The sequence below is a fragment of the Salvelinus fontinalis genome, chromosome 6 (genome assembly GCF_029448725.1).
Source record: "Salvelinus fontinalis isolate EN_2023a chromosome 6, ASM2944872v1, whole genome shotgun sequence".
In the NCBI taxonomy this organism is placed as follows: domain Eukaryota; kingdom Metazoa; phylum Chordata; class Actinopteri; order Salmoniformes; family Salmonidae; genus Salvelinus; species Salvelinus fontinalis.
In genome coordinates this window covers 55,937,618-55,958,478 of record NC_074670.1, presented here as the reverse complement: position 1 = coordinate 55,958,478, position 20,861 = coordinate 55,937,618, and the positions used below count along the sequence as shown (strand labels likewise).

Below are 20,861 nucleotides of genomic sequence, written 5' to 3'. Positions count from 1 at the left end.
TACTATATACTCGTTGTGGGATTGGTGTGGGCGGTCCGTCGTTGACTTTTGACTATTTCTTTGGATTCCTCATGTCCCTACTCATTGTTAGAAAACTGTTTGGTCCAAATCGAATATTAGGGACTATAGTTATTGAATATTACATGAATCCTATAAATTAAAATGCAATCAATTAGCTCAAAGAGATCTTATCTGTTTCTAACAGAAACAATATCAGAACAATCTGAGATGGTGGGTTTCGAGGTGGAACGACCCTGTAGAGACCTCCCCTCTTCCTCTGCCACAACTGGGGCCTGGGAGGCCTGGTGTCATTTAGCAGGACTCTGATATGTTCTCGGGTGTCAGGAACATAATTCCAGTGTGATGATGTACTGGGAACCCCACGGCTGAGCTAGGCATAAGGTTACCAAGCTGTCCAGAGAGCACCATCACTCCCTTTACTCCAGAACTGCAGGGACTGGATGAAAGCACCAGTGTGTGTGTGTGTGTGTGTGTGTGTGTGTGTGTGTGTGTGTGTGTGTGTGTGTGTGTGTGTGTGTGTGGGGATGCACCAAGGGAGGAGTGCCTTACACATGTCATACCGCAAAATGCATTTTAGACACTTTACCTTAAACAGAATCAAACAGATATTCAGAACAATTTTGATGTATTACAAATACAATGCTGAGACACAAATACCTGCTATAATATAACTTTGCTGACAACACCACCACAAATACTTCAGATTTTAGTGTGAATTGTTGAATCGCTCCTCCGTACAGCGACAAGGTTTCACCGTCACCTGCAGATACTTAGGGGGCAAGCGAGGGTGACATAACACAAACAGTGGGCTAATTGGGCCCAATTAAGTCATTCCGCAACACAACCCAGAATCTGTCAGTCCGACAGTCTAGATCCCCTCTGGCCCTCCGATGAGAAACACAGAGTTGGGTTACGGCATAGACACATTGAAATTCTTCCCAACAACTACCACCCTTAGTAACAGCAATGTTAGGAGATACTGTACATTCTGTTGAGTGATGAATGACAGCATGATACAGTAGGGTTTATCACTGCTGGGGGGGTGAATGTTCCTACAACGTTTGCTAATTTTCCAATGGAGCCCTTACTAACTTTCTGGGAATGAAGAGGTGATCAGACATGTTTTGCTGGGTTTAAAGGAGGGTGGAGGGTAAGATGAGCGCTTACCTCGCCAGACATGTCCGGAGCCAGAGAGATGAGCGGCCACAGAGAGGAGTAGATACCGAAGAACACCACCCACAGGCTGATGCTGCCCCAGATGGCAATGTGACTGAACTGGAGGAGACAGAGAATGTTACTTCCTTTTGTCTTTACATAAATACAGTGTTGGCAGTGAGAGTTCCAACAGTAAATACAGAGTACTAACCCTCTTATTGTAGAGTAATTAAACAATGACTAAGTTATTCTGCTAGTAGCTCTGCTGAAAAGCCTATGTCATGTGAATGGTGGCCAGGAGTGGCAGGAGGAAGAGGAAAAGCTGGATGGAGCATTATTATAGACCTTTTAAGATCTGCCTTTGTTACAAGTGTCTGTGGTACCATAAGAGAATGACGATGAAAAGACAAGATATTGTAGTGAGAGGAGAGCCTACCATAGTCCACGACGAGGTCTCCAGGCCAGCTTTAAGGCACACGGTGATGACTACAAACTAGGAAACAGAACATCAATGTTAAATGCTAAACCAACATCTTCCTCGCCATTGAGAATAAGTCAAAATCAAAGTCAGAAGTTTGACAGGAAAAGGCACTGACAGATAGCATTTTATATATGACAGCCAAAGGTGTATTCCTTAGTTTAGAACTTGAAATACTGTTTGACTCACACATATTTGATCAAAACACAGTAATGACACTCAAGACGGTCAAAAATAAATAAAGAAATTCAAAACAAACTGATAAATAATCTCACAGCAAGACGCTGAGGCTAACACAAGGTTACGGATAGAAAGACAAAGATGTCTTCATTCTCAAAGCTAAAAAAGCAGAAATACAACACTGGTTATCAGTCAGGGGAGGGCTGAACTGACTGTGTGCTCATCCAAAAAAGACTCAGGTGGTGTCCCAAATAGCACCCTATTCCCTTCATAGTGCACCACACACACACACACAGGGAAAAGGGTGCCATTTGAGACACATACTTACTGTATAAACCATGTTGCCTAAGAGGAGATAGTCCGGGGTCTTTCCGTTGCCAAAGACCGTATCTGTGAAAAGGATGAACATGAAAAGCTTTTAGACGTATGGTCATATCCCTCTTTGCTAGTTCCACTAGACCAGAAGAAATGTGAAATCTCAGCTATGGAGAAAACTACCAAAGAGCAGACAGACTGTCTGCATTTATTTTATTTCACCTTTATTTAACCAGGTACGCCAGTTTTACAACTGCGACCTGACCAAGATAAAGCAAAGCAGTGCGACACAAACACAGAGTTACACATGGGATAAACAAACGCACAGTCAATAACACAATAGAAAAATATATATACAGTGTGTGCAAATGTAGTAAGATTAGGGAGGTAAGGCAATAAATAGGCCATAGTGGCAAAATAATTACAATTTAGAAATTAAACACTGGAGTGATAGATGTGCAAGTAGAGATACTGCTTTGGTGATGACCAGTGAAATATACCTGCTGGAGCGAGTGCTACGGGTGGGTGCTGCTATGATGACCAGGGAGCTGAGGATAAGGCGGCATCTCAGACGGCACCCTATTCCGTCTATAGCATACTACTTTTGACCAGAGCCATATGGACCCTGGTCAAAAGCAGTGCACTATAAATGGAATAGGATGCCATTTGGGATGCAACCTGTGAGTACTGTATGTGCAGGCGAGCATAATTCCCCATTAGAGACACAACACTAGACATAATGCACCATTAGACATGCAACACCGGACATAACGTCCCATTAGAGCAGTGAGATGTAACACTGGACATAACGTCCCATTAGAGCAGTGAGATGTAACACTGGACATAACGTTCCATTAGAGCAGTGAGATGTAACACTGGGCATAACGTCCCATTAGAGCAGCGAGATGTAACACTGGACATAATGGCCCATTAGAGCAGTGAGATGTAACACTGGACATAACGGCCCATTAGAGCAGTGAGATGTAACACTGGACATAATGGCCCATTAGAGCAGTGAGATGTAACACTGGACATAATGGCCCATTAGAGCAGCGAGATGTAACACTGGACATAACGTCCCATTAGAGCAGCGAGATGTAACACTGGACATAACGGCCCATTAGAGCAGCGAGATGTAACACTGGACATAACGTCCCATTAGAGCAGCGAGATGTAACACTGGACATAACGGCCCATTAGAGCAGTGAGATGTAACACTGGACATAACGTCCCATTAGAGCAGTGAGATGTAACACTGGACATAATGTCCCATTAGAGCAGTGAGATGTAACACTGGACATAACGTCCCATTAGAGCAGTGAGATGTAACACTGGACATAACGTCCCATTAGAGCAGTGAGATGTAACACTGGGCATAACGGCCCATTAGAGCAGTGAGATGTAACACTGGGCATAACGGCCCATTAGAGCAGTGAGATGTAACACTGGACATAATGGCCCATTAGAGCAGTGAGATGTAACACTGGACATAATGGCCCATTAGAGCAGTGAGATGTAACACTGGACATAACGTCCCATTAGAGCAGTGAGATGTAACACTGGACATAACGTCCCATTAGAGCAGTGAGATGTAACACTGGACATAATGGCCCATTAGAGCAGTGAGATGTAACACTGGACATATCTCGCTGCTCTAATGGGACGTTATGTCCAGTGTTACATCTCGCTGCTCTAATGGGACGTTGTAACACTGGACATAATGGCCCATTAGAGCAGTGAGATGTAACACTGGACATAACGTCCCATTAGAGCAGTGAGATGTAACACTGGACATAATGTCCCATTAGAGCAGTGAGATGTAACACTGGACATAACGTCCCATTAGAGCAGTGAGATGTAACACTGGACATAACGTCCCATTAGAGCAGTGAGATGTAACACTGGACATAATGTCCCATTAGAGCAGTGAGATGTAACACTGGACATAACGTCCCATTAGAGCAGTGAGATGTAACACTGGACATAACGTCCCATTAGAGCAGTGAGATGTAACACTGGACATAACGGCCCATTAGAGCAGCGAGATGTAACACTGGACATAATGGCCCATTAGAGCAGGGAGATGTAACACTGGACATAACGTCCCATTAGAGCAGTGAGATGTAACACTGGACATAACGTCCCATTAGAGCAGTGAGATGTAACACTGGACATAATGGCCCATTAGAGAAGTGAGATGTGTGTGGACATGTTTAACTATTCTTGTGGGGACATGAAGTAAATAAACAAACATTTGACCAACTGGGGACAGTTCGTCCCAACAAGGTCAAATGCTATTTCTAGGGGGTTTAGGGTTAAGGTTAGAATTAGTGTTAAAATTACATTAGGAGCTAGGCTTAGGGTAAGAGTGCGGATTAGGTTTAGGGAAAATAGGACTTTGAATGGGACTGACTTGTGTGTCCCCACAAGGTGAGCTGTACAAGACTGTGTGTGCGTGTGTGTGTGTCCATTGCATATGCTTAATGGAGCAACCTGATGGAGGAATCAAGAAGCAGTCTGGACTATGGTTGACGTGACCAGTTAAGCCAGGTTATTATTGAAAACAAAAACAAGAATTAGTCCAGTAATCTTTGACAAATTAAGTATTCAAATCAAAGCAAACTGCTACTCAAATACCGGTAAAGGCATGGGTCAACTTTTGTTCAGTTTAAAAAAAATGTTGCCTCATTGATTGTACTAGAAACATTTACTTTAACACCCCCTAATTTCTGAGCATCCTCCAAATTCAACACATGGGCGTGCTTGGGGAGAGTGTTAGGGCGGGAGAGAAGAAGAACGAGAGAGGGAGAAAGAGAAGAAGAAAGAGGGAGAGCGAGAGACTGGCTCCTTTTTGCTTTCGGCTAGTCACATGCCTATGTGTGCTTCGAAGCCTTGCTGACAGCCTGTCAGTCAGACTGAAGGGGCTTCACTCTTCGCTTTATTTGGAGAGCAGGCCCAAGCCTGTGTGGTCCTCTGGCTCCACTAGCCAAGACTCCATCGACTCAAAGATACCCATTCTCTCAACCCTGAACCTTACCACAGTCTGAGAATTGTAACTATTTGGCCATATAGTGAAGTGTGAGCGGAACAAGGGAACTTGAACGTGTGTGTGTGTCTATGTTTGAGTGTGTGTGTGCGTGCCAAGCATGCCAATGTTTATAATTCATGAGGTTGTGGGTAAAAAAGAAAAGTAATCAAGATAAGGTATGTGTTAACTGGCCTCATTCCACCCAGAGCATGTAGATACTAGAAATCCAGGCTCAGTCACAAAGAGCAAGGTGCCAGATGAGTCTCTGGGGGGGTTAGGATCTCTAGGAGGTCAGGGTTAGAGTTCCTGGGAGGTCAGGGTCCCTGGGAGGTCAGGGTTAGAGTCCCTGGGAGGTCAGGGTCCCTGGGAGGTCAGGGTTAGAGTTCCTGGGAGGTCAGGGTCCCTGGGAGGTCAGGGTTAGAGTCCCTGGGAGGTCAGGGTTAGAGTCCCTGGGAGGTCAGGGTTAGAGTCCCTGGGAGGTCAGGGTTAGAGTCCCTGGGAGGTCAGGGTTAGAGTCCCTGGGAGGTGCTTACCGTGCTGGAAGGCTGTGAGGGGGACCCAGAAGAGGATGACCGAGTGGAAGAGGCCATTCAGACAATGGGCCCAGAAGACCTGCAAGGAGTGGGGAGAGAGGGATGGAGGAGAGAGGGGGTTGGGTAGGTTGGGGGGGTTCCAGGGAGAAAAGGAGAGGAAAAAGCATGAGAAACCCGTTGGCCGACCCAACCCGCCTAGCGACCCACTGACCTTGGCTCTTTGTCCCGGCTCAGCAGTTGGCTAAGTGGCGGTTTTGTAGGGCCTCCTCTCTGAATGGCCACCCCGCTGACACACACTTTGTATATCCTCCTGTGTGTAGGACTGGAGAAGAGGGTGCAGGGATGTGTGTAGGTTTGGTGTGTGTGCACGTCGGGTGGACTATGTGGGGGGAGGGGGGATCCCTATACTTTCCTGTAGACCCCCCCACATTTCAACAGTCTTTCACATGCAAATTTAAGATCGGGAGAAAAATAAATGAAGAGGGCACTGAACAAGCAGAAATCAATCTAAAAACACGGAGAAGTTGACATGTTTGACGTGGATTAACTTGTTTTTACGGTAATTAGTAAGAAGCTGGAAAAGGGGCACACAGTAGTTTGTGTGTTTCCACACAGGCGACTCTACAGTATGTGTGTGTTGTTGGTGTGTGTTTGTAGATTTTGGATGAGCCGTTTAAATCAATAGTCCCTCTCCCAAACCACAGTGTTTCAAATGTACATTATGCTCGGATGTCGCCAAACACAACACTAAAGGGTGATGTAGCATGAAATGGCCGTGAAATCAACTCTGCCAAAAAAGTCTGTATTCATGCCCCCTCGTTCACATACCCTGCTCCACTAGGAAAAGTTTAAATAGATTTTAATAAAACGGGGGGGGGGACGACGACACTTCACTCAATATTCACTTTAGTGCAGATTCCCTAATGGTGGATCCGTGTCATGTGTAGTTAAGACGGCAATTGGGATTCTGTGGTCGGAAGTTACGTCTGGGGCTGCGGGGCAAAGTCTGGGGCTGCGGATTATTTGTAGTACAAATGTGAAAATGTCTCAGTATTTCTGCAAAAGTTAAATAAAATTAAAAGCAGGCTACATACAAGAAACAGATGAGGAAACAAAGTGTTGTAGTCCACAGGTGGGGAGGGGAACAGGAGGAGAGGAGGAACAGGAGGAGTGTGTCTTGTTCTGGGCTCTATGTCATACCTTGGCCTCTCTGGCATGACCTTCTCACCTTTACAGAACAAGAGCCCTTAGTAACACCCCTATCCCCCTTACTTCACCTCCCACCCTGCCAACAGGCCCCCACGCTGGGGTAGGAGCACCCCCCTCTCTATGTGGTTCAATGTGTGACAGATGATCTCCAATGCTACAACTACACCTTTAAACCCAATTAGCCTCCCACTGGCAAGTCGCATACAACTTTCCCTTCTGTCCCTAACTCCACCCCTACCCCCAAACCCACCTCATCAAGGGCCCAACACAACAGTGTGGAACAACAACCTCACCTCACCCTCCAACACAACAGTGTGGAACAACAACCCCACCCTACTCTGCCCAGCACAAGTGTGGAACAACACCTCCTCACATCACCCACCTCACTCACCGCACAACACAGTGTGGAACAACACCTTCTCACATCACCCACCTCACTTTGCCCAGCACAACAGTGTGGAACAACACCTTCTCACATCACCCACCTCACTCTGCCCAGCACAACAGTGTGGAACAACACCTCCTCACATCACCCACCTCACTCTGCCCAGCACAAAAGTGTGGAACAACAACACCTCCTCACTCTGCCCAGCACAACACAGTGTGGAACAACAACACCTCCTCACATCACCCTCCTCACTCTGCCCAGCGCAACAGTGTGGAACAACACCTCCTCACATTACCCACCTCACTCTGCCCAGCACAACACAGTGTGGAACAACAACACCTCCTCACATCACCCACCTCACTCTGCCCAGCACAACAGTGTGGAACAACAACACCTCCTCATTCTGCCCAGCACAACAGCGTGGAACAACACCTCCTCACAACACCCACCTCACTCTGCCCAGCACAACACAGTGTGGAACAACAACACCTCCTCACTCTGCCCAGCACAACACAGTGTGGAACAACACCTCCTCACTCTGCCCAGCACAACACAGTGTGGAACAACAACACCTCCTCACTCTGCCCAGCACAACACAGTGTGGAACAACAACACCTCCTCACTCTGCCCACTTGGAAAAACATACTTCCCAAGTGCCCAGCAACCTAACGAATACTAATGAAATCAATAAAGTTTTTTTATTTTATTTAACTAGGCAAGTAAGTTAAGAACAAATTCTTATTTACAATGACAGCCTATCGGGGAACAGTGGGTTAACTGCCTTGTTCAGGGGCAGAACGACAGATTTTTACCTTTTCAGCTTGGGGATTTGATCCAGCAACCTTTCGGTTACTGGCCCAACGCTCTAATCACTAGGCTACCTGCCGCCCCGAATGTTCATAATCATTTGTCACAGTGAAGCCTCACTCCCCTCCCCCCACTTCTACCCCCCTCCGCTGTATCCTGGTGAGTTTCGAAGAACACCAGTGTGAATGCCTGCCTGTCCTAGTTCGTGCCCAGGCTAAAAGATTCAGGCCCATTGTGCAGCACCTAATTGCTTAAAAAAGCATGAATGCATGTACTTTATATCGAGCCAAATATTTCCAGTCCTCACCCCTTCCTCTTTAATGCTGTTGCACAGAGCGAGGGGGGGGGGGGGGACGAGCCAGTGTAATTACTGGTGGCCACATCAGGGGACTGAGGTTTATTAGAGTGACTAAATTGAGGATAGAGGGCGCTATTTTCACTTTGGGGAAAAATCGGGCCCAATTTAAACGGCCTCGTACTCTATTCTTGCTCGTACAATATGCATATTATTATTACTATTGGATAGAAAACACTCTCAAGTTTCTAAAACCGTTTCAATTATATCTGTGAGTAAAACAGAACTCATTTTGCAGCAAACTTCCTGTCAGAAAGTGAAAAATCTGAAATCGAGGCTCTGTTCCAGGGCCTCCCTATCAATTTGCTTGAAATTTATGACTATACATGCACTTCATACGCCTCCCACTAGATGGCAATAGGCTGTGAGAGGTGAAATGGGGTTTCTAGGTATTTCCATGGTCAAAAGAGAGAGCTTGGAATGACATGACCCCGAATTCCTTTGTTCAGGAAGACGCATAAAGGTCATCAGTATTGGCTTCTGAAAAGCATTCGCTATAGACGTCTAATATCTCCGGCTTTGATTTTATTTGAGAAATGTGATAATATCATCGTAAAGTATGTTTTTTCAATATAGTTTAATCAGATTATTGAATTTTTCCTGGGAGTTTTGGCGTGTTCCGTTCTCTGCGTTTGTTCAAGAAGGAGAGCTTAGCGCCACTTGGCTAGTTTTGCTTGCTAAATCGAGAGGGAAAAAGGCCATTCTAAAACCAAACAACGATTGTTCTGGACAAAGGACCCATTGTACAACATTCTGATGGAAGATCATCAAAAGTAGGACCCATTTATGATGTTATTTCATATATCTGTCGAACATGTTTACTATTAGTTTGCGCCCAGATTTGGGGCGCTCTCTCGCTATAACGTAAGCTGCATGTCGTACTGAAGTTATTTTTAGACTTCTAAAACGGCGATTGCATTAAGAACTAGTGTATCTATCATTTCCTATACAACATGTATTTTTTAGTAAAGTTTATGAATAGTTATTTGGTCAGAATAGGTGAGTCAGAAATATATCCGAACATTCTGGGAAAAAGATGCTAAGTTTTCACAATGTATAACCACGGATTTCAGCTCTAAATATGCACATTTTCGAACAAAGCATATATGTATTGTGTAATATGATGTTATAGGACTGTCATCTGATGAAGTTTATGAAGGTTAGTGAAATAATTAATATCTTTTGCTGGTTTTGTCGCTATCAATACTGTTGCCATGAATCAATGCTGTTGTGTGGTAGGCTATTGTAGTAAGCTAATATAATGCTATATTGTGTTTTCGCTGTAAAACACGTAAAAAAATCGGAAATATTGGCTGGATTCACAAGATGTTTGTCTTTCATTTGCTGTACAGCATGTATTTTTCAGAAATGTTTTATGATGAGTATTTAGGTATTTCACGTTGGTCTCTATAATTACTCTGGCTGCTTCGGTGCTATTTCTGATGGTAGCTGTGATGGTAGCTGGAATGTAAAACTGATTTATACCTCAAATATGCAAATTTTTCAAACAAAACATACATTTATTGTATAACATGTTATAAGACTGTCATCTGATGAAGTTGTTTCTTGGTTAGTTTGGTTGGTTCTTGGTTAGTTTGGTTGGTTATGTGCAAGCTACCTGTGCTGTGAAAAATGTCTGTGCTTTTTTTGTATTTGGTGGTGAGCTAACATAAATATATGTGGTGTTTTCGCTGTAAAACATTTAAAAAATCGTACATGTTGACTGGATTCACAAGAAGTTTATCTTTCATTTGCTGTATTGGACTTGGTAATGTGTGAAAGTTAAATATTTCCACAAATTTTTGGGGGGATTTCGTGCTCTGCCTTTTCAGTGGAATGTGGGAGGAGTGGCGCTAGAGGAACCCCTGTCCTAGACAGGTTAAGTGTCAAGAATATGTAATTAAAAGTGAAAGGGGACACAGTGGTGAAAGGGGACACAGTGGCGAGGGCGGGCAACGTCTTAAATATTTCACACCCTTCCCCTGCCCCCTTCATCAACACAAATGCCTTTAATTCACCCAGACAGTATCTGTTTGTGTACAAAAGACCCAGGCGTGCAGAAAGAAAGGGGATTCGGGCAAATTCCTGCTGGATTTTTGGCACCTCGCCTAGGGCCATGTGGCAAAGACAATATCAGAGGGAAAGAGTTGATAGTCCATTTAAAATACAACGGTGACCTGGACAAGTCATTATTTACAGAAATGAAATGACCAGAAATGACTGGTCAAACAAAAATGGAGGAAAACCAATACGAATCAACAAGTCAGTTTTTTCAGAGACTGTGGCCTGTCTTGCACAATATCATCCTGCTATTCCCTGGAGGGTCATGTAACACTGGGCCATACGGAGCCCTTCTCTCACCCAGACACAACTAAAAGCTATGAGGGGGAAATGCCGGCTGTGGTCTGTGGGTCACTAACTGAGGTGACTGGCCCCATGCAGGCCAACTTCCCGGGGAGAGAGAGAGAGACCAGTAGACTGGGGTTGTCTTATTTACAGTACTTGGGCCAAGCTAGGCAGAAGGCCTCCAGTGCAAACAGGCCCTTGCTTAAACAAATTGCATCATTTTCCACATTGGATGCCATCACACCTTGGCAGAAGAGCACTCTTCCTTTACACCCCCCCCGGGCCGCTATCCCCCCACTTCTCTTGTCCCTGTCGCCCATGACCTCTGTGGCCACTCGGGCTTTAATCTGTCTCCATGCTGCACTAACCGGCTCTCCACGGCTGTAAAGTAAGGGAGTTAAGCAGGGGTGGTGGATGGAGGGAGGCAGGGGTAGGCGTGGAGAAGGGGAGACATCTTCATTAACAGACAGCAAGGAAAGCTAACCGACAGCCCCTCAACAGACAGACAGGCGGAAAGGCAGGCAGACACCTTCTGACCATTGCACCCGATCAGACTGGTGGTAGAGACCCCATAGGTCAGACACAGGCCAAATGGGGACAGACGCGTTTGGAGCGTTTCGGAGCTTATCAGGTCTCCATTGTGTGTAAAGGATGTCAATTCGGAGACAGAACGGAGGTTTAGAAAAAAACAGCCTGGTTAATTGCAGTCCTCTGTCTCGCTTATTGTTTGTTGGTGCCAAGTAAACCTAACTTAACCTATTTAAGCTTAGAAAGACTTAAGCATTGACTTTACTATGAATGGAAACGTGTCCCAGACAAACATGAGGCATAAAACATGATGCATAAAACATGAGGCATAAAAGTGGAAAATTATGGAATTGTTGAGACAATGTTCCTCTAACGTTCTTCAATGCAGCACAAACATGACCTACCTTGGTGTTGAAGCCCATGGCATTCTGGGAGGTTTTGTAGAGTTCTGGGTACTTCAGCATGTTCTCTTTCCTGCATGAACGCTCAAATATGCCCAGCGTGAGAGGAGGCAGAGCAGTGAAAATCTAAACACACAAACACACTAATGTCAACATTTCCCCTCACAAAACTCAAAAATTAGGATAAAGGTAGTAAACTCAGAATCCCAGCAGATTAAATTAACGGCCTGTTAGCAAAGACCGTATCAATTACAATTTTAGAATTTTATCATTCCACAGTGAATAACCCAATAAAAGCCAGGGTTTTTTATAATGGCGAGGACCTCCAAGACGTTATTGATTCCATTACTTCGTTAGTGAAAACAAGGAGTCACTAATGATGTCCTATTAAGATACATGTATGGAAAGAGACAATTTGCTCACTATGATCAACAACATGAGATTATTCATCCTGTCCATTAGACAGGTCATCCCCAGTTCATCCCACATTTGGGACAGCATGTAATCTAGCGGTTAAGAGCGTTGGGCCAGTAACCGAGTTGACTAGGTGAAAAATCTATCGATGTCCCTTGAGCAAGGCCCTTAACCATAGCGATTTACAGGAGCAATTAAGGTTAAGAGCGTCTGCTAAATTGACAAACTTAGCAGATGTTTGTCTGCTAAAATAAAGGGAACACTAAAATAACACATTCTAGATCTGAATGAATGAAATAGTCTTATTAAATACTTTTTTCTTTACATAGTTGAATGTGCTGACAACAAAATCACACAAAAATTATCAATGGAAATCAAATTTATCAACCCATGGAGGTCTGGATTTGGAGTCACACTCAAAATTAAAGTGGAAAACCACACTACAGGCTGATCCAATTTTGCTGTAATGTCCTTAAAACAAGTCAAAATGAGGCTCAGTAGTGTGTGTGTGGCCTCCACGTGCCTGTATGACCTCCCTACAACGCCTGGGCATGCTCCTGATGAGGTGGCGGATGGTCTCCTGAGGGATCTCCTCCCAGACCTGGACTAAAGCATCCGCCAACTCCTGGACAGTCTGTGGTGCAACGTGGCGTTGGTGGATGGAGCGAGACATGGTGTCCCAGATGTGCTCAATTGGATTCAGGTCTGGAGAACGGGCGGGCCAGTCCATAGCATCAATGCCTTCCTCTTGCAGGAACTGCTGACACACTCCAGCCACATGAGGTCTAGCATTGTCTTGCATTAGGAGGAACCCAGGGCCAACCGCACCAGCATATGGCCTCGCAAGGGGTCTGAGGATCTCATCTCGGTACCTAATGGCAGTCAGGCTACCTCTGGCGAGCACATGGAGGGCTGTGCGGCCCCCCAAAGAAATGCCACCCAGCACCATGACTGACCCACCGCCATGCTGGAGGATGTTGCAGGCAGCAGAACGTTCTCCACGGCGTCTCCAGACTCTGTCACGTCTGTCACGTGCTCAGTGTGAACCTGCTTTCATCTGTGAAGAGCACAGGGCGCCAGTGGCTAATTTGCCAATCTTGGTGTTCTCTGGCAAATACCAAACGTCCTGCACGGTGTTGGGCTGTAAGCACAACCCCCACCTGTGGACGTCGGGCCCTCATACCACCCTCATGGAGTCTGTTTCTGACCGTTTGAGCAGACACATGCACATTTGTGGCCTGCTGGAGGTCATTTTGCAGGGCTCTGGCAGTGCTCCTCCTGCTCCTCCTTGCACAAAGGCGGAGGTAGCGGTCCTGCTGCTGGGTTGTTGCCCTCCTACGGCCTCATCCACGTCTCCTGATGTACTGGCCTGTCTTCTGGTAGCGCCTCCATGCTCTGGACACTATGCTGACAGACACAGCAAACCTTCTTGCCACAGCTCGCATTGATGTGCCATCCTGGATGAGCTGCACTACCTGAGCCACTTGTGTGGGTTGTAGACTCCGTCTCATGCTACCACTAGAGTGAAAGCACCGCCAGCATTCAAGAGTGACCAAAACATCAGCCAGGAAGCATAGGAACTGAGAAGTGGTCTGTGGTCACCACCTGCAGAACCACTCCTTTATTGGGTGTGTCTTGCTAATTGCCTATAATTTCCACCTGTTGTCTATTCCATTTGCACAACAGCATGTGAAATTTATTGTCAATCAGTGTTGCTTCCTAAGTGGACAGTTTGATTTCACAGAAGTGTGATTGACTTGGAGTTACATTGTGTTGTTTAAGTGTTCTCTTTATTTTTTGGAGCAGTGTAGTTAACCAAATAGCTATCCGGACTATCTGCATTGAACCTTTTTGCACAAACTGTTTTGACTCACCACATACAATGCTGCTACTGTTAATAATCTGTCACATTCCTAGTTATATGTACATATCTACCTCAATTACCTTGTACCCCTGCACATCGACTCGGTACTGGCACCCTGTGTAGATAGCAAAGCTATCATTACTCATCATGAATATGTTATTACGCAATTTACTTTTCTATAATTTCTCTATTTTCTTTCTATCTGCATTGTTGGGAAGGGCCCGTAAGCATTTCACTGTTAGTCCACAACTGTTGTTTACGAAGCACGTGACAAATAAAATTTGATTTGACATTGGTTCAATAGGAGGGGACCCAACACAGAACCCTGTGGGACACCAGTTGCTCAGAGCTGGTTGTGTGCTGCTCTAGTCCACCGGTTCCTTTATAATTCACAAATGACAGCATTCACTAACTACACACTTTAGGGGCATGCAAGGCTGTTGTTCTCACATTCGGTACATAGTTCGGGGCACGAGGGGAATATGGACTTGACAACAGGTCATAAATAAATGGGACATTTCCCGCAGTAAAGGGATCACGTCTGGAGTGCCATGGCAAATTAGTTTTCTTGCCAGAGAGCAACAGGGGAGGAGAATTATATAACATGCGCTTCCACAGTAATGTAAATCACATTAACACTCACCACATTGTACAGGCCGATGCACCAGCGCTCAAACAGAATCTGACCAGAGAATCCATTGACGAAGGCAAACCAGATCTGAAGGTGAAAAAAAGGACATTAGAAGTGCAACATTGAAGAAGAAAGGGACGCGAGGTGATTGTCATTAATGACACCGGTAAGATAAAAAAAAAAAAAAAACATTTTGCCAACACAAAGGCAATGGTTTCACATCTTTACTCAAAGTGAATATTTTCCTTTTCAGCTGATATCACATTTATCTTTTAGGTGTTTTTTCAAGCAGTAGATTGGGTTACTTCATCAGTGATAGAAGTGCATGTGGTCTCTCCCCCTCCCCCCTTTGAATGCATGCTTTCCATCACTGATAGTAATGGAGAGAGGTGCCCCCATTAGTCAATTAGCATCAGTCCATGGGTGTCCGAAGAGGATTTGCAGATATCACACCATTACCCTCCATCCCTGACGGCACATTCTTTACTGTCTAATGACAATAAAGAAACATCACATTGACACCTACTGCACATACTGTACCAACACAATACAATATCATTAATTCCTATAACGTTAACTTCGATTAAAATAATGTATTTCTATTAGGTATAATCAAAAAGACATCCTGACGTTAAGTAATATGCCCTTTACTAAAGGAATTGAAGAACGTTTTTCCAGGCAATGTAAAAAGAGCTAGAATGATTCTATAATCTAATATTGGTCATTTTGAAGTTCTGACCTGTGCTCAACACATCATTAGTCTCTGAAGGCACTGCCTCTCAATCTTTGGGGGGGGGGTACAGGAGACAGGGACCAAGAATGACTGAATTAGTGGGAGTGGCAAAACAAAGCCTAAAGAGATACAATTTCCACAGTGTAATATTTCCCATGGATTTAGCTCGAGATTACTTATGAACATATAGTATATCAAGCCCACCGTTTCCCTCCAATGAGCCAGCCAGCGACATCCAAATTGACAGCCAGCCTTAGTGATGAGGCAGGAGCCATGGGATTGGACAGACTGGCTGGATAAAGATAGCCTTGGATCTGCTCACCGAGGGGGGAGGTGAAGATAACATGTATCTAAACCATATGATTCTTAGTTATCACCTCATATCTTGATTAGTCAGACTTGTCTGGACACAGCTTCAACTGTCAGGCAAGAAACAAACTGCCACCGCTTTGGAAAACAGGGAAGGGTAGATTTCGCTGGTTGTTGCTCTAAAATGAACTACTACTGAAAAATACAACTTTTTGGAGAAATATCCAGAGACTGCAACGATACCACATTTTGTTATTGATGGTGGACTTCTTTCCATTTAAACAACGTAAATCGATTTCCAATGATGTTAATTAAAGCATATGACAGGCACAGAAAGGGCTTGTTGTTTTCCGGGTGAGAAACAGTGAAACAGCCCGTCTCTGTGTAATTGTGTGGACATACAGTGGCGTTGGACAGACCCTCTCTGTTGGGTTGCTGTTCTGTGCCACGGCCAGGCTGCGAACATTTCCTCGCTTCATTTAACTGCATTATGAAGGCCTGAACTACTACAAATTCTCAGTTCAGACAAAGGGCCTCACCCGTCACCGCCACCCACTCTTTACATGCCAAATTCCCAACCCACCAGCCAGGACCTTCCCATTCAATCGAGCGAATGCGCAAAAATGTTCCCAAAACAAATGTCTGTCACCCGCCCACCCCTCCTGTCAATTCCCTTGGGCGAGGAGAGTGAAGCAAGTGTGTGTATGTGCGCTCCTAAACCCTAAACCCCACCCCCTCTTTCAGCTCCCAATCTTCCCTCCATCAGGTGCATGCATTCAGTTATACAACTGACTAGCTATCCCATTTTCCTTTCTACCACGATGCTGCTTTTTAAAGTGGGGGACGCTGGTGGTCAACTCCTGTTTTGTTTTTTTTACACACACACACATACAAGAACATGTGACTCCCCCGGAGGTGTTTGGCATTGTGCTCCCTCACACAGAGGAATCTGCATTTTTGGGGAAGGGCGTGTAAGTAAACATTTCATGGTAAAGTCTACACCTGATGTATTCAGAGCATGTGACAATTTGATTTGATTAGAATCCCATGTTACAGTACATCCATTAGAAATAAAATATATGTGTTTAAGGGTCTGTCTTCACTAAATAATATATAGGCCCTGTTGCTACGGGTTATGGTGAGACGAGGCGAAAGCCATGGAGCAGGTTAAACCGGCAGTATGATGTGGCTGGCCTAGCGGGCGGGTCAAAGTGCTGAATTAATTAAGGGCTGGCTCAATGAGGGGCTCCGGGCTGATATATTGTTGTGCTAAGTTTAAAAAGAAGCCTATTCAGAGCATGCTGTAACAGCTTCTGCCTGAGTGTTTTGGCCTGGTCCTTCAGGTCCCGCCAGCACCCCTCTCACCCGCTCTCCCTCTCTCTTGAGACAGATGCATTGATTTGCTCATTAGGGAAAGGTCCAGGCACTGGTTTTTCCTTCTTATTTTTTCCCCTCAGCAGAGGGCTGCGGCTGACCTCTCTCTCCCAGTGCACATTTGGAAAAACAGATCGGAGGAAGGAAGGAAAGCAAGCCGCCAATAAAGAAGGTCCCTGGTAATTCATCAGCAGAATCAAAAAACAATGATTCCGAGACGCCATCCCACAGCTCCATAGGCGTCTCTGTGGGAAGAAGTGGGTGGAGGGAGAGAGGAGTGACATTTGTCCTCAACAAAATGACAGCACTTTTTGCTCCTATGCAGAACCCCTGAAAAAATACCAACAGACTCCTTATCCCCCGTATAAAAAGGCAAAGGAGAAAGAGGGATGAAGAAACAGGAGCTAGTAAATATGCTGGAAACGTGTGGTGCTAAACAGGAGGGCACCCTGTGTTACAATGCTGGATGGGGCCCTGGTTGGTGGATGTATTCACAGTGTGGCACCAGTCAGCAGGCTGTGCTCTGCACTAGGGGAACCCTCCTCTCTCGAGCTCCAGGCGTTCTCCAGGTTTTCTGAGCCCCACCGAATGAGCCTCTTGTAATTACCTCATAAAAGCCACTTGTCCATCAGTCTCTCTGGGGCCACTTGACGACGTGTCAATCAAACCAAGTAGGCCCAGCTGGACCAAACATTTGAATGAAGTCGCTATGGCAACATCATTGAAAAGGTATCTTCTTTGAATGTGGCTCATCCTTCCATTTTTTTCTAATAGTTTTTGTTCAGCTTTGCAAAGATTATAGACCGAGGAAAGTACTGTATGACTGCTGCGTTAAATATCCTTTGGCATGTGTGTAACATAACTCTTTAGAGTATCTTCCGCTCCCTCATTTCCCCCGTAATGTTCTGATCATTATGGTCTTTCTCCAACTATACCTCAAAGTTTTGAAAAAGTTAAAAGTTCTGTCAAATTAGAGTTCTCCCTCTGAATGAGTGTACTGTCAGAAAAAGACAGCTCATTAGCTGGGGGAGAGAGAGACCATGAGAAACCTGACTGGGGCATTGAATGGCAGCCCCACCTGTCCCTCCCTCACTTTCTGACTCTCAATTAACCTCCATCAATCCAGGCTCCCAACAAAACAGCAATTATAAACACAGCTGCTGCTGCTCACACCACCAGACATCTGTATATAATGAAAGGACGGTCATGTCTCCGCCCTAACCAACGGGAGTGGTTGTCCGAAATGGGGAGAAGGCACGCAACAAGCTTAGGTCCGAAATAAGCCCATAGAAACGCATTGGGCATATTTTGGACAGATTTTGGCGAGAATGAAAACTCTCGCTTCGCCTCTTCCTCTCGGTCTACACTGACATTTCCCTACAATGGCCTTGAAAAACCCATTCCCCCTCTATGCTTTTGAAACTTTTGAAATCACCAAAGGATAATGCTAGACAGAGAAGGAGAGAACAGAACAAGTGAGACCAGAGAAGGCCAGGCCAGAGTCCTCTATACAATCTCCTAGCCATGCTATTTCGTTTTTAATGCGCACTGAAACAGACAATTAAAATGTTTAAATTACCCTTTTCTACCTTTCTCCCCGTTTCTGATTCAAGGACATGGCCTGGGAGCGGGAGAGTAAAAACATGTGCCTACAAAAGTAAACCTATTAGTGCAACAAATGTAACTTTTAGCCCTCCCCTGGGATGCTAGTGTCTTGGCTGTCAGGCCCTTACAAAAAAGGGGTGTTTTATACTTTACAAAGCAGCAAAACAGTGAAGAAAATCCTCTATTATGTATATGAATCCCCTGAAGGAGGGTACAGAGAAGAAGGGGGAGTTACATTTTCAGGGCGTTAACAAAAGGTGTGCTGGGAAGAGACTCGCCTTGCGGACAAGCGGAGAGAAACAACCTGCTTATGAAAAGGGAACTGGTATATTTGAAAGAGCGCTGGTGGCTGGACACAAGAGGCTAAATAAAGTGGGGGGGATTCAGACAGGAAAACCACCACTAGTCAAGTCCATGGATCATTTACATACAGGAATGAGAGAGGGTCATATGGCCTGGTGTGTGATGAGAACCTCTGGTCTTTTGCATTCATGTCAACATTTTTGCCAACTATTTCAAGTTCAAAGAATGTTTCCCAATGGGTGCAACAAGATTACACCAAGGGGGAAAAAGCCATTGGCATTTACATTTAAAGGTCTAATTTCAGACCATACTGTGTATTTGCCTCTAGCAGCAGCAGCCCTTGATTGCAATTTGAATTACATTTTTGTTTCTCATTTACATTTGGTATCCTATACCTAAATGGTTTGACAGAAATCCAAGCTGTACTTAGCGTGTACACTGAGTCAAAGGGAAATGGTGAACGAGACAATATTCAAGGATCTGTGCGTCTATGATGCCCTATGAAAATGGGTTTCCTGTTGCCATGTCAACAAAGGCAGATTACTACCATTGAAAATGGTTATGTTATCTTGGACATCAGTCTCTCAGAAGTCATGTCCCAACAGCACAAAGTTAGAGGAAACGGTCTTCCATTGAAAGACATGTTTTCTATAGTCATACAAAGACTAGATGCATACATACTGGAATCCTTTGGGTTACGCCGAGATTTACCGCAGCACATAAACCAAAACCAAGATGAAAAAGGAGTTCAAAGATCAAGTGGCCCAGAAAAAGATGGCACATATTTCTGTACGGGTTGTGTCGCTTACAGCGTACAACCCTACGGTCTCTGTAATGCGCCGGGAGCATTTTGTCAGTAGTGGTGACATTCTCATGACATCATCAGCATGATTGGGCCCAGAAGACCCTTGTCTAATCTTCCAGTGCGCCTGGGAGCACACAGTGATGTCTCACTCAGGGAGAGAGGGAGTGTGTAATTCACTGTGTCTGTATCACTGGCTCCCCAGAGGGGACATTTCGGGCAAAAGGATTGCCAGCCAAAAGAGAGGGGGTAACTGTTTTTGAAAAACTGTTGTTGAAAAAAGTATTGACTGATGAGAACTGAGTATATTTATAATGTTTCCTTACTGTGGGGACGTCAGACTTTATACATATTTATGTATATTAGTCATACCAAAGGCAAATTGGCAACTTCACTGCTTCAGGGACTTTCAGAAAAACATTGAGCTGTTCCAGAGGTGCAACTTCCTTCAGTCAAGTGTGTTGGGCTATAGATGAAAGCATCCAAGCACCCTGTGATAAAGTTGGTGCTGATAGCAAGCCCTCAGCTTGTCAGGTCACTCTTGTTGGTAGATCTGAAGCTGCTATCAGCACGAGGTCTGGCTTCTGTCAAATGCCATCCCAGACCACGGAGGCAAAGAGGTTTAACATGGTGAGCAGCATTCCTATTATCTATACTGCAGCTTTCTAAAAACTGCCAATGGATTCTTGGCGACTGGCTGTCAGTAAAGCGGAATATACATGGAATCTGTTTTATTCATATGTTATATATATATATCTGTATATAGACAGAGACAAATTGGCAAACTAGCATACAGGGCATAGGCCTAGTCATAAAAATATACTAAAGAGGTAAATCCCTTCACTTTAAGCTGGTAATGTCATGCGGAAAATCCACCTTTTATATACCAATTTAGTTTACTGCCTTACCACTGCCCTGGGTACCCTACTGAGGCTGTTCGTGTCGAGAGCTGCATGACTTACCTCGATGATGTACAGGACAATGTTCTTGTAGAAGCAATACAGGATACACTTGGATACGCGGTTGTAATTCCAGGCGCCGTGGACCAGCAAAAGATTCTTCAAGTATTTGAACTGCGTAGG

The 20,861-nt window shown here is 44.9% G+C and overlaps 1 protein-coding gene across 2 annotated transcripts in view; it reads right to left on the bottom strand.

Annotated features, from left to right (window-relative positions):
- Positions 1-20,861, bottom strand: part of LOC129858172 (phospholipid-transporting ATPase IA-like) — a 216,696-nt gene that overhangs the window by 20,880 nt on the left and 174,955 nt on the right. For both annotated transcript variants that reach the window (XM_055927193.1, XM_055927194.1), the window contains 7 exons: positions 20,742-20,852; positions 14,666-14,740; positions 11,748-11,870; positions 5,711-5,789; positions 2,163-2,224; positions 1,613-1,669; positions 1,189-1,296 (listed from right to left, as the gene is read on the bottom strand). In XM_055927193.1, the coding sequence (XP_055783168.1) occupies positions 1,189-1,296; positions 1,613-1,669; positions 2,163-2,224; positions 5,711-5,789; positions 11,748-11,870; positions 14,666-14,740; positions 20,742-20,852 (615 nt within the window). The remainder of the gene's footprint in view (positions 1-1,188; positions 1,297-1,612; positions 1,670-2,162; positions 2,225-5,710; positions 5,790-11,747; positions 11,871-14,665; positions 14,741-20,741; positions 20,853-20,861) is intronic.